Source organism: Mesitornis unicolor, unplaced genomic scaffold (assembly GCF_000695765.1).
Source record: "Mesitornis unicolor isolate BGI_N332 unplaced genomic scaffold, ASM69576v1 scaffold767, whole genome shotgun sequence".
In the NCBI taxonomy this organism is placed as follows: Eukaryota; Metazoa; Chordata; class Aves; order Mesitornithiformes; family Mesitornithidae; genus Mesitornis; species Mesitornis unicolor.
In genome coordinates this window covers 82,807-97,066 of record NW_010195480.1, presented here as the reverse complement: position 1 = coordinate 97,066, position 14,260 = coordinate 82,807, and the positions used below count along the sequence as shown (strand labels likewise).

Below are 14,260 nucleotides of genomic sequence, written 5' to 3'. Positions count from 1 at the left end.
ATTCAGTTTATTTTCTGTCTGTAAAATGGTGACTTGGGATGTTTTTAGAATGAATACGTTTATGGTTTGGGCTTCTATAATGAAAACTATGCTGAGATACCTGAGAGAATGTGCTGCTATTGATGGTATCAATTGTATGTATTTGTGTACAAAATACAGTTACTTTCTTTAGTAAACATGACAGATATTAGGAATGGGAGTAAAGAGTAACTTTTTACTTCAAACTAGGAGCCAGAAAGTCAATATGTGGTACATAAATAGCTGATATTTGCTGGAACAGGAGAGCAGGACTCAAGCAATCCAGATTTCTACAGCTCTTTGACAGCAACTTCATGACACAAGTGATGAAGGAGCCAGCAAGAGAAGGTGCTCTGCTGTAGCTGATACTTAAAACCAAGGAAGAACTGGTGGAGAGTTTGAAAGTCACAGGCAGCCTTGACTGCAGTGACCATGGGATGCTGGAATTCAGGATTCTAAGAGAGAGAAGTGCAAAAAGCAGGACCATAACTCTGGATTTCAGGATAGCAGTCTTCAGTCTCTTCAGTGATGTGCTTGGAAGAATTCCAAGGGATATGGCCCTGGAGAGAAGAGGGATCCAGAAGAGCAGCTTGATACCCAAGCATCCACAGCCTACAAGCTCAAGAAAAGTCCATAGTAACAACTCAGAAATCAAGCAAAGTTGGCAGGAGGCTGTCATGGATAAGCAAGGAACTCCTAACTAAACTCAGACATAAAAAGGAAGTGAATAAGAGGTGGAAGAAGAGGCAAATGATCCAGGAGAAGAACAGAGTTACTGTCTGATAAGTTTAGGAAAGCCAAGGCCAACCTGAAGCTGAATCTGGCAGGGATGTGAAGAGCAAGAAGAATGGCCTCTGCAAGTGCATAAACATGAGAACGGTTGTGACAAATGAGGTGGAAAACACTGAGGTACTCAATGCCTTCTTTGATTCAATCTTTACCAGTAAAAACGATCTTCAAAAATCCAAGGCTCTTGAGATCAGTGGGAAAGTCTGACAGGAGGAAGACTGACCTTGTTGGAGTAGAAGCAGTATAGGGAGCACACAAACAAACTGCACACATGTAAGTCTGTAGGAACAGATGGGTTGCACCCATGAGTGCTGAGGGAGCTGGTTTATGTCATTGTGAGGACAGTCTCTATTATATCTGAATGGTCCTGGTGACTGGGAGAGGTTCCTGAAGGCTGGAAGAAAGCAAATATCAGTCTTTTGTGAAAAAGGATCTGAGGAACTACAGCTGATCATTGTCACCTCAATCCCTGGGAAGGTGATGGAGCAACTAATCCTTGAAACCCTTTCCAAACACATGAAGGATAAAAAGGGGATCAGAACTAGTCAATGTGGATATATGAAGGGGAAGACACGTTTGTCCTCATGCAGTTCAACAGAGGGAGGTACAAAGTCCTGCCCTTAGGGGGAAATAATCCCATGCCTCACTATATGCTGCATTAGAAAAGCATTGCCAGCTTGAAGGAGGTGATTCTTGCCCTCTGCTCTGCACTGGTATGGCCACACCTGGATGTGTCAAGTCCTGGGCTCTCTAGTACAAGAGAGATGTGAACTTACGGGAGTGGGTCCAGTGAAAGGCCATAAAGATGATTAAGGGCTTGAAGTATCTTTCATATGAGGAGAGACTGAAGCAGCTATCACTGTTCAGCTGGAGGGGAGAAGGCTTGGGGTCAGATCATCAATGTGTTAAAATCCTTGATGGGAGGGAATGAAGAAGAGGGAGTCAGAATCTTCTCAGTGGTGCCCACTGACAAGACAAGAGTCACTGGGCACAAACTGAAAAAAACGTGAAATTAAATCTGAAGACAGGACGACATGATTTTGCTATGATGGTGGTCAAACACTGGAGTAGGTTGTCCAGAAAGGTTGTGGAGTCTGCATCTGTGGGGATATTTATACCACAACTGGACACAGTTCTCAGCTGTGTGCTCTAACTGACCCTGATTGAACAGGGACTTTAGAGTCGATCTCAAGAGCTGCCCTCCATCCTCAATGGTTCTTTGATTATTTGTCAGTGCTAATCTTCCCAATCTGAAATGACAATAAAATGGTATCGAATAAAATTATTTGAGACTTCTGTTTTAGTCTTGGTCTCCTTAAATGTCATCTCCAGCCGTGTTATGCCCCGTAACACAGTGCTAGGACGTGTTTAATTTATGGAGGCAGAGAGAACAGAGTTGCATACCGAGCCATCAGGATTGTTTGGTGTTGCACCTGGTATTCCTTTGAAGTCACCTCGTCAAGTCCTGACTGAGCCCAGCTCAGCTGGCTTTCTGCGATCTGATCAGATCGCGCCCCAAGATCATGCAGCATCACGCATTTCATACAGCTGACTTTGATAGTGTGATGGAAGCAATCATTTGACATGTGCAAGTATTAATCACTCCACATGATAAAATACCTGCACTTTGTAAGTATTTTTTACTATTCTGATGGAAAACTGTAGCTTGTGTGAGATACTGGCAGGTTAAAATAGCCACCAGTATGAAAACTAGCACATTTGTTTATATAGAACACTGAAAATAGTTCACAAATATGTGAAATTTAAATAGACAATGTGCATAACATACAGATTATTACAAAGGTTTCTGATTTAGTAATCACTTCTAACTTGAAATAAATATGAAATGCATTCACATTTGAATTTGTTGCAAATATATTTTTATGTGTTTTAGTTTACTTAAGTTGATTTTTAGTATACTCTTAATTTATCCCTATGTCTTTATTAGGATACCCTGGTAACTGTTCAAGATGCAAATCATCATTCTCCACTGGATATTTATATTTTAGATTCTGAGCTCCTTCACTGAAAATTCACATAGGAAAAACCACTTGTTACATTTCCAGTCAGTTCTTCATTAATTATTGTTTATATTGCCAGAGTATCTGGGAGTTCCTGTTGTGAGTTAAAATGTGAGTCATAAGTTAGAGGATACTTTTCTTGTATCGAAATAAGGAAAAGGGCAGCTGATGGATACTCTATGCTTGAGGCAGTGTGAATAGGAGTTAAACAATGTGGTAGACAGTGCCTTCAGAATACTTCAACATATAGTCTCTTTTGTAGGTATCAGAAGTCTGAGTGGAGCTCTGAGGTAAGAGACTGCAGTACATTTGAAAATGCTTATGAGTGGTTTCTCCTTCTAATGAGAGGAAGTGTGGGAGAAGGCATGAGGTACTTACCTAGAAATTCAGCATGTGTGTGACAGAGGTAGGCTTGATGGGAATCAACACATCAACAGGGTTTTAAATAGAATGGAGGTAGGCTGGGAAGGGTTTGGAAGTGAAGACAGATAGGTAACCTGGAAGTGAAATTTTGCTGAAATTTTGCCCAGTTTGCAGATCTGAAAAACAGACTGCATGAATGGCCTCAATGAACAAGAAAGGACAAGGCTGGCATGTTTTGTATACAGGAAGTGGAGAGCTCTGTCAGAGCTTGTTGAACAGAATATAACAGATACACAACTCCTTGGAGATGTCAACTAGACAGGCTGGAATTTTTGTTTGGGCTAGGAGATTATAGAAGCTCTGTGAATTATTAGCATTGTAATTAGAATTGGTTGCTGAATCCGTTTGCAGATCAGATTCCTCAGAAACGTGCAAAGCAGAGCTTTGTAGAGGCTTAACATCCAGCCTATTACAGTCCCTCTAAGCCTAGTAGGAGAGGTTTGATATCAATTACCAATTGCATTCTGTTTTTTTCAGACTCTTTGAGACGTTTTAGGGACTGTTCTCAGTGCAGAAGTTCCAAACAAGCAGCCAAAGTTCTCTTATATCTCACCAGTGACTGGGTATTTTGGTGCAACCATCAGTGGTGTAACAGCAATGAAGAGGCCTTGGGCCTTCTGTGAGAGGAAGAAAGCGAGGACAATCAGAGAAGTGCAAAATGCTACTTTAAAGAGTTACAGAAATACAAAGAAATATTCAGGAACCCAGATTGGTGCTATGCTATGTTATCAGTGTCTTAAATTCACAAGTAAACCTCCTAATAATGTTTGAATTTCACTCAGCCTGCTTAGTTGTACTCACCAGGTTAGCATTTGCTGTGATTTGCAATGGGTGATCTTGCCCACATTTGCATAATCCCACTGACATAGGCCTTGGAGCCAATTTGGACAATCCAGACCTTGAACACACAACAGTTTGTACTCAGAATATTTTGACGTGTGCAACGTGCTCATTCAGGGTTTTCTCCAGGGTGTCCTACCTTGTGGCTGGCTCTCCCACGCTCTGGCTTGGGAACTATTGCCAGAAAGAGTCACCTCTGGGCCTGCTGCTTCTTCCTAATAGCATCTGTGCCTATTCCTTGATAACGAGTGATCATCCTCCTGCAGATCAGAGAGAAGAAAGGCTGAGATCTGGACAGAGTGGTTTGGTGCTTAAAGCATTGAAATCCTCCCACTTGAAATGTTCAAAGCCATTTAGGACAAAGAGCTGAAATGCTTTGTAAGGGGTAACTGCTCTGACATTACAACTGGTTAGGTCATCACTTCCTTGTTTCTCTAATTCTGTGTTCTTTTATGTACTAATCAGCTCTTCATCGTTGCAGCATACGGACAGCACTTCCATGTTATCCTCCTTTGTGTTTCCTGGGGTAAAATAAACTGTTTGAAAAATAGCTGGTTGCTCAAGTGAGACGGCTGAAGTGTCTGTCTCTTGTTCATTGTAGTCGCCTTGCCAATGGCATCGGATCTGCAATTGTACGATGTGTCGCAGAGCAGCATGAGAGCAAAGTGGAACGGAGTAGCAGGCGCCACGGGTTACATGATCCTGTACGCTCCCCTCACGGAAGGATTGGCAGCAGATGAGAAAGAGGTGATGTATTGAACTTTCGTTTGAATAGCAATTATTTCAGAAAAAGAAATCTTTTAAAGAATGAATTAGCACATGGCTTTAAACTTCCCACTTGATCAGCAAACACTGTGGTTTTTTTTTCCCCATGACTGCCTTAAGTACTCTGTGTTACAGACTGTGAATAAAGCGCAAGAACCCGATGTTTATTTTTACATGTGGTTGCCATAAAAATGCATCAATTTCAACTGAATTCGTGACACTTTTGAAATTATATATGAGAGGATACTGTATCATAATATAAAACTAACACTCAAAGGAAGAAAAAATAAAGTAAAACTAAGCTATTTTCTAAATGTGTTACCAGAAGAATACGAAGTTTAGCCTTTGTTCTCATCAGGGCCTTTAAAGTAAAGAAAATTTGCACTTGCAATATTTGTTTTTCTTTTAGTTTCGTTCAGCTTTTATTTTTAGATTTAAAAATAATGTCTTCCATCAGAAGTGATTTTTAGAAGGTATTTTTAGAAGGAAAAGAAGGTTGACAACGTAAAGTCCAGTCTTCTGTCACTAAAGCAGTAAAAGCAGCAGACTTGTAAAGTTGCTAGCATAGTTTCAGTGTAACTTTTGGTCTAAGAGTTAGAAGTTTTTATGCTCAAGTGTCTATAGGTATAATTAAGATTATGTAGAACATCTCTGTTCAAGAAAGAGCACTAAAGAGCATGCATGGGCATGCAAACTTGTGGAGAGTGTGGGAAGCTACTGAAAGCTCGCATAGACTTGTGCTCTCTGCTGAATGAGTGGCTGTGAGCACATAATTCTGATAAAAATGGGGCCTCCCTGAAAACTAAAAGAAGTCGCTCCATGTTAATTTGCCTCTCAGTGAAGAGACAGAGAAGGAAAATGATACACACCTTAATTAGCAACAAATCTGAGCTTTGATGCGCACGAAAATTGATTCCTCCTATGAAATTTCAGTCCTGTGGCTGAAGATGAAGCAAGGTATAGCTGGGAATGAAAAGGTGTTAGTAGCTGCATGTTCTAGAGAGGACTATTTTGTCATTGGTAATGTGATTAGTTACTTTTACAGCCTTCTTACCTATATGTTGGCTTTTAGGTTTTTGACAATTTTGTTCTTTTGATCATTGTGCAAAATCCCCAAAGCTTGGGCCGAGTACCACAGGCACGGTATCAGACAAATACTCAGCAGAGCATTTGATCACATACCTAGTTTCAAGTGTGTAAATAGTGTTCTTCCCCATCATGAGCTCATTCGGAAATAATGTGTCTTTTTTATTCATGGTATTTGTAGATAAAAATTGGGGAAGCCTCAACAGATATTGAACTGTATGGACTATTGCCAAATACAGAATATACAGTCACAGTTTATGCCATGTTTGGAGAAGAAGCCAGTGATCCCCTCACAGGACAAGAAACTACATGTAGGTAGCATATATCTATATTCACTTCTGAGTTAATAAAACTTCAGAATAGTCTTTGCATGTATTAGAGTAGATATCTGATTTTAAAATCTTATTTGAATAGTCCACAGGGCAAGGTCTTAACTATTTCAAGTTTCTCAGTGCAATTACCCAATTTATAGAGGCTGCAGATATGAGTTGCTACAAAGCAGCTTGTTTTTGGAACAGAACTGTGAACTCCTCTCTTCTTGGTAGTGGTACTATGGATATCCCTGTTGATCTTGGTGGAACTACTGATGGTTTTCTGAGCTTGCTGGAGGTGAATAAAGGCCACCATATAGACCTAAATCAAGACTGCTCTGTTTGGCTTCCTGTAGCCAGAGAAGCAGGTGTGTGGGAGAGCCTGCTCAGATGGCACAGCTCATTCCTCTGGCCCAGTAGCAGTACAGACAGAAGAAAAGCACAGAGACTTCTGTCCAACCCCTGCTGCCTAACATCTGGTAAATGAAGGGTTGGAAGGTGCCTGCGCGCTCATGATAGATGGTGTGTTTTTAATAAGCAGCAAGAGTTTTGCCAGCTAAATTTTGTCCTCTGCTCATTGTACACAGTGCTGTGTGTCAGCTCTCTGAATAGCCTCAGCATTTGGAAGACAAAGAGGTTGAAAATCAGCCATTGTGCTGCTGGGATATTCTTGAGACATCTCTATTGCTCCCAGCAGTGGAGTGATTGCTTCCTTTTGTTTTGTGCTCCTGGCATGAGTAAGCCAGTGTGAAAGTGGCTTACATTTAGTAGGTGAGAGAAATTTGAGCACGTGAGTGCAGAGAAAAAGAGGTGCCAGAGCAATTGTGTGCAAGGTCAGCAAGTAATGGTGGAAGAAGCTCTAGGAAGGTTTTGACCTGGGTCATCTCGGAGAGGACAGTTGCAGACCAACAAGTGCAAATAGTGAACTACTGCAAACATGGGCAAGTTTGTGGACTTGAGATGAGTTTAGAAGATTCTTAACACTCAGAGAATCAAGTCTCTGGTTCTTTGTCCCCCTGCCCCTTTCTCCATTTCTCTCTCATTCCTTCTCCTTTCCCTGCCTACCCCCACTTTTGGTTAATATCTGCCCAGTATCTGGTTTTCATTTATCCTAAACAGTAGTTTATATAGTTTTTGACTGTGCCAGTCTGAATTCACTTCATGTCACGTGATCTTGGAGGCTGCACAAGCGTGAACGTGGCTAACACATTGGATGGAAGATCACGTGCAAATTCCAAATACATTTGCACAAGCTGAGGATTCATGAACACAGCATTTGATCACAAAAGCTAGTAACATATGTTAGTCAGCCTGTCATCACGGCTGTTACCAGGCCAGAATAAAAAATAAACCTAACTGCCCTGCAACCTTCACTTATTTTTAGGGTGACTCTTTGAAGCCAATTCTGACTGGTCTTTAGCACTGTAATATGAAAGAAAATTGATTCTAACCTCCCATGTGCATCTATTCAAATAAGCCCTCTTCTAACAGGCTTTGATTGATCAGGCAGTGGCATAATCTGGGAGCAAAGAAAGCTCTTGGAGAGCACACCCATCCCCTTGTGTTCACTGGTAATGTCTTACCTGTCCAGATTCGCATCGAAGCTACTTTTGTTTTTCTTTCAGTGTGATTATTTCTGTCTCCCAACTAATGAATAAGCTACCTAGTATTTTCTTCCTGGAGCATGTATCTGCCTGGAGATACTGCAGTAGTATTACATGTTGTATCTGATAATCTGTATTTAGTAAATAATACTGTTCTTCACACTGTATCATCTCAGTTGCTGTAGTGGAACTTTTCTTCATGCCAAACAGAGGCATGATCAGCAAGCTCATTCAGGATTGGGGTTTCTTTCTGGGGCCAGGATTTATCCAAGACTCACTGTAAATATCACGTAACTCTGGCAGCAGGCTGCCTGTCTGGTTGAGAGCAGTGTCAGGAGGTTGGTTCCAAAGGGAAAGGGCTGAGACTGAAGCATTTTGTGGAATGGGCTGGATGGTGAAATAAAGTGCATTCCATGACTGACAGAAAGTAGAAAGGAAAGCCAGCACGTGATACTCGCTTCCATAGAATCTGAGGAATATATTGAATTTTGCCAGAGTGTGGCAAACCCATCTAATACAATTCCAATGTGTTCCTGTTTTCTATTTCCTCATAGCTGAGTTGACTTGTGCCTAAGCTGGTTGTTTCCTTGCAGATTCTGAGTTGATATATGGCCTGGCTAAAGATCCTACATAAAATATGATTTTATTATTTTTATATTATTTTTTTGCTTTTTCCCACGTGTTCTTGTGTAAGGGAAACAGCTTCTGAAGTGCTGATATTTATCTGTCCACATGGATTGGTGAGGAGTGTGTGTGTGTGTGTGAAGGCAGGTTGGATAGAGACAGGTTTCACAATGCAGAGAAAGCTAGCAGATGTTAGGCTAGTACAGAACCTACCACTGAGGGTAACAGACAGCACCAATTGCTTTCTCTGATGTGACAGAAAAGTGAATGCAATCTGAGACTCTCTCTTGCATGGCCTCATTTTCCTTCAGCTCATGACAGTCAAGGAATATATAGGATACAAATATGGCTTTAACAGGGTTTGCTGTTAGGAAACAGCTTCTTTGAGTAATAAAAGAGGAAAGGTTAAGCAGAGATTAAAAAAAAATAGCATCTTTGGAGATCTCCTGAGCTAGTTATGCCTTTGGACTATCTTACCCTTACATCAAGGACTTTGAGGATTTGGGAGTTTCTTTGCCAAAATACTGTTGTCATGAAGTATTTTTTTCTGGGATACTCATAGAAAACATATATATAGGATAAAGATCTATCTGAATTAAGTTACTTTAGAGACACAAATTTATTGCAAGTATTGTGTAGGTTAGATCTTGCTTTGATATCTGCTATGAACAATAATGTAATTTATTTCTTTTTAAGTATTAATTGAGATGTACTCAACAAGACTGAAAGCAAGGCCATTTTACCTGCCTTTAAGTGCTTGTGTAGCTCCATTGATGTAGATCTTTTAATATAAATATCAGTGATATAAATTTTTGAATGGAAAATGTACTGGTTATTTTCAAGACATGAAAAATTTCACAGCTGAAACCTGGAATCACTTTTATGGTTTTATCTTTTTCCTTTTCAAGTGCCTCTGAGTCCACCAGCAAACTTGAAATTTTCTGATATTGGACACAATAGTGCTAAGCTAACATGGGATCCTGCTTCCAAAAATGTAAATGGCTATCGCATCATGTACGTTAAAACAGATGGAACAGAAACCAATGAGGTAAATTATTAGCATCTCTCTTCCCTTAACCAGTCTTAGCCCTCCCCAGACTCCTGTAATTATAAAGGATAGCTTTTATAAACAAAAGCTGCTTGCAAGCTGTAACAAAAGATTTGCTAAAGAATTCTGAAACTTAACTGCAAATAAGAGTTTGCTTAGTATCGGACATACATTTGGAGTGGATCATTTGTGTGGGGACGCTACTGTGAACTTCAGACATACCAGAACAGTCTTTGCTGGCGCACATTAACTCGGGGATTGGACTAGATGATCTTTTGAGGTCCCTTCCAGTCCCTAACATTCTGTGATTCTGTGATTCTGTGAAGGAAACTACTTGAGTGAACAGTGGTTTATAAGTGCAGGATCTTGACTAAATGTATGGTATGGAAATACTTATTCTTAATTCAGTCCAGATACCAAGTCTTTCAACATATCATATGTCATGGACTCAAGCTCATTCAAAAATATTGTCTGAAGGCTTCACTACATTTTCTTAACAATTACTGCTTTAATTATATATTGAAAACTCGCTTCCTAGAAACAGGATTTGGCTTGAACGGAATGGTAAGATGATACCAAGTTGTTCTAACTTTGACTCTTGCATTCAATAATTTACTTATGCAATATTTAGTTATGCCTCATTAGTAAAGATACATTATCATAAAATCATTATGGTTGGAAAAGACCTTTAAGATCATCTAGTCCAACCATTATCTAACTCTACTATGGCCCCTTCTAAACCATGTCCCCGAGCATTATATCTAGATGACTTTTAAACACATCCCAGGATGGTAATTCCACCACTTCCCTGGCCAGCCTGTGCCAGTCTTTAATAACCCTTTCAGCGTAGAGGTTTGTCCTAATGTCTAACCTAAACCTACCCCGATACAACTTGATGCCATTTCGTCTTGTCCTATTGTTTGTTACTCGTGAGAAAAGACTCACACTCACCTCTCTACAACCTCCTTTCATGTAGTTGTAGGTCTACAACTCAGACTTCTTTTCTTCAGAGTAAACAATCCCAAGTCCCTCAGCTGCTCCTCATAAGACTTATTCTCAAGACTCTTCACCAGCTTTGTTACCCTTCTTTTGGTCCTCTCCAGCACCTCTATGTCTGTAGTACGGTGCCCAAAATTGAACACAGTACTCGAGGTGCAGCCTTATCAATGCCAAGTAGAGTGGGACAATCACTTCTCTAGTCCTGCTGGCTATGCTATTCCCGATGCAAGCCAGGATGCTGTTGGCCTTCTTGGCCACCTGGGCACACTGCTGGCTCATATTCAGCCAGCTGTTGACCAACACCCCCAGGTCCCTTTCTGCCAGTCAGCTCTCCAGCCACTACTCCCTAGTCCTGTAGCGCTGCATGAGGTTGTTGTGACCCAAGTGCAGGACCTGGCACTTGGCCTTGTCGAACCTCATACAATTGGCCTCAGCCCATTGATCCCATTGAGCACAGGTCCCTCTGGAAAGCCTTCCTGCCCTTGAATGGAAAAACACTCCCACTTAACTTAGTGTTGACTGCAAACTTACTAAGGGTGCACTCAATCCCCTCATCCAGATCTTGATAAAAATACTAAACAGGAGTGGCCCCAGCACTGAGCCCTGGGGAACACCACTTGTGATCATCCTCCAACTGGATTTAATTCCATTCACCACTGCTCTCTGGGCCCAGTCATCCAGCCAGTGTTTGATCCAGCAGAGTCTGTGCCCATCCAAGCCTTGGGCAACCAGTTTGTTCATGAGAATACTGTGGGAAATTTTCAAAGGCTTTACTGAAGTCCAGGTAAACAACATCCACAGCCTTTCCCTCATCCACCAAGAAGGTCACCTTATCATAGAAGGAGATCAGTTTTGTTGAGCAGGACCTGCCCTGCATTATATTCTGTGAAAGAATGAAAAATGGGATGGAATGGTAGTAATACAAAAATCTGACAAATACAGAAGAAGTGTTTAAAAATAATTGCAGTAAATGGATCCAATTATTAAAACAGGCCAGATTCCTTATAAAATATGTTCTCATGGATAACTTAGCCCTCAAGTCTTTAGTCTTAGTCTTAGTCTTTAATTGTAGTTACGTGTAGTTATGTTTCTTCTGAACATATCTGGCCTTTTATCCTTACAAGATGGAATATTTGTATTAAATCTGAAGAAACTGTTCCTGAGTTTAGAAGAGAGCATACTTGTGCAATGTTTTGTGTCTTTTCTTTCTGCCAGATCCCTTAAAATTTAAATTAGAAATCAGTTGACCTCTTCCTGTTGATTACTGTTAATATAGATAATACATCTGGTTGTACTCATCACAATGGTATTTGAACATCTCAGGCTTGTGGTAGTATACTTTGTAGTGTGAGTGAATGTTCAGTAGGTTTTTATCTACCTCTGAACATTTTCTTTATGTCTGTTCAAAGAGCAGGTGCATTTTTTGTTTGCTTTACATCGGTAGCATTTCCCCTGTGGTGCTGAGCTAATGTAACACTGAATAGTTGGACTGATAAACTGCCAGTTTATACAGCTTGGAGTTTTATATCCCTGACAAAGTCATGTTAACTGCTGCCTGGATAGAGATCAGATGAAACTGTCATCTTTTCTCTTGACAAATGTTAAACATAATGGTTTGTGCAATAATTATTCATGGTAAGGGACTGGATTCTATAGCCCAAAAAGTCCCTTCCTCTTCTGGGTTCCTGTATATGCAGTGCTGATACGTTAGCTAGTGAGTTAAGCTTACAAAGGCTGAATTCTCCTTTTCTCTAGTTTGTCATAAATAAAATTTCCCTTTGCTCTACTTTGTCTGTGTTAATTGGTTTTGTCAGCCTTTATGGCCCTGAATTAATACTTGTTCATAGTTTCACAGAATTTCTCTACTAATTACATGACATTCTCTTTCTGTATAATTATTAACAAGCAGAATTTCAGACACTGGTAATGTGAAGTGTATGATCAATATTTGTTGCAAATTACGCTTTCTGTAGGTGGAAGTTGGTCGTGTTTCAACCCATACTCTAAAGAGTCTGACATCCCTTACAGAGTATACTGTTGCTATTTTCTCCCTGTATGATGAAGGACAATCTGAGCCTCTTACTGGCAGCTTTACCACAAGTGAGTATTGCCAAACTTTTGAAGGCTTTCCAAGAAGAATTTTTATACTCTCTTACTTTACTGGAAAGTAAGACCAGTAACAGCAAGTGTCTCTGGCTGTGAATTCAGATATATGGAATGCTTTCTGTTATTTTCACTGGAGTGTTTGGCTTCTCTGCTCCCTTATTATGGGGCCAATTGCATCCTTACTCATGGGAATAATCTCTTGACATCATGAAAGCATTTGTGCAGGTAATGTTCATTTCTTAAGTTGTTCCACAATCAATCTAAAGCATCTTTTATTGCAATCAGGTAGTGAAGTGTTTGTCTCCCCAGTTTTCTGAAGCATAATTCAATGTGATGGCATTTGTCTCTCCAGCTGAAGTGTGATGAGTTTTGAATCATACATTTAACCAGTGAACTATCCAGACAATAAAGGTAGAACCTTCTATACATGCAGAAAAACTTGAACACCAGGAGAAAATACATTTAAGGCTCCTGTAGTGGTTCTGCATTTGTGTGTTAAACAAATGGCTGATGACAGTTAGCAATGCTTCTTCAATGAAGAGTGGACAAGGAAGCTTGTCCAGTTAAAGCAGATAAAGAGCATGTATTGTGTGTATTCCCTTCCCTCAGCTACAAGAATCCTAAGTACAAATAAGTGTGCAAAGAATCTGTAGTGCCTTTGTTATCTACCTCCTATATTACACTTTTTGTAACAAACTGCAGGTAAAATGGTATGTGCTTGACATTGCCATCTATGCAAGTCTCGAAGAACAATTTACTCTTTTTTACTCTTTACACTTTTCTTTTGCATAATATTTTGCAGAAAGAGTTCCGGCTCCCCAGCATTTGGAAATTGATGACGCATCAACAGATAGTTTTAGGGTCAGCTGGAAGCCCACCTCCTCAGACATTGCTTTTTACAGATTGGCATGGATTCCTTTGGACGGGGGGGATTCTGAAGAGGTGAGTTGCCTTGATTTAAAAGTGTGCAATGCAAGAGAGAATTTGATTCTGAGAACACCTGTGCTGCAACTTTTGCCAATTAAATATGGCAAATTGACTTACAGAGAAATCTGCCGCACTGCAAGGCTGTCTAAACCAAAATCAGACCAATATTCCAGTTTGGTTTTGAGGAGGAAGTGAGGAAATAAGAGATCTTTTGTGAATAGTCAGTCTAGTCTGTAATGTGCCAACTGCCATGGAGCCAGCATTGCTCTTTGATGCTGCTTCAGTTTTTAGAGCTTCACGTTCTTCACGTTGCTGTGAAGATGATGATGGTAGCTGAGCCAGAGCAGTAATATCCTCACATAAGGATCTACATTTGTCTAATTTGGTGGCTACAGTAAAATTGCCTGGAAGCCTTAGTTATGTAACGTTACAATGGGAAAGGTTTACACATAGTTTATTAGATTGTTCCTTTGTTTCTCTTTACGGTTCTTCCTCTTTTCCCCCTTCATTCTGTATTTTATGCTCTAAGCCCTTGTGCATCTTCTCCATAGTGCCATTTTCACCAGTCTGAATTTTAAAATTATTTTTCATCCTTGTAGCTTTTCCTGTTCTGTTCTTTTTTTCCAAGTAGAAAGACAGACACTTTATCTCCTTTTCACAGTTTTTCATCTTTCATAGTCTGTCTCTTTTCCTCTTTCC

At 40.2% G+C, this 14,260-nt stretch overlaps 1 protein-coding gene across 1 annotated transcript in view; it reads left to right on the top strand.

The window, feature by feature from the left end:
• COL14A1 (collagen, type XIV, alpha 1) overlaps window positions 1–14,260 on the top strand; it is a 114,330-nt gene that overhangs the window by 35,483 nt on the left and 64,587 nt on the right. The window contains exons 11-15 of the mRNA XM_010188114.1: window positions 4,693–4,838; window positions 6,124–6,253; window positions 9,390–9,529; window positions 12,502–12,628; window positions 13,437–13,576. Of these exons, the coding sequence (XP_010186416.1) occupies window positions 4,693–4,838; window positions 6,124–6,253; window positions 9,390–9,529; window positions 12,502–12,628; window positions 13,437–13,576 (683 nt within the window). The remainder of the gene's footprint in view (window positions 1–4,692; window positions 4,839–6,123; window positions 6,254–9,389; window positions 9,530–12,501; window positions 12,629–13,436; window positions 13,577–14,260) is intronic.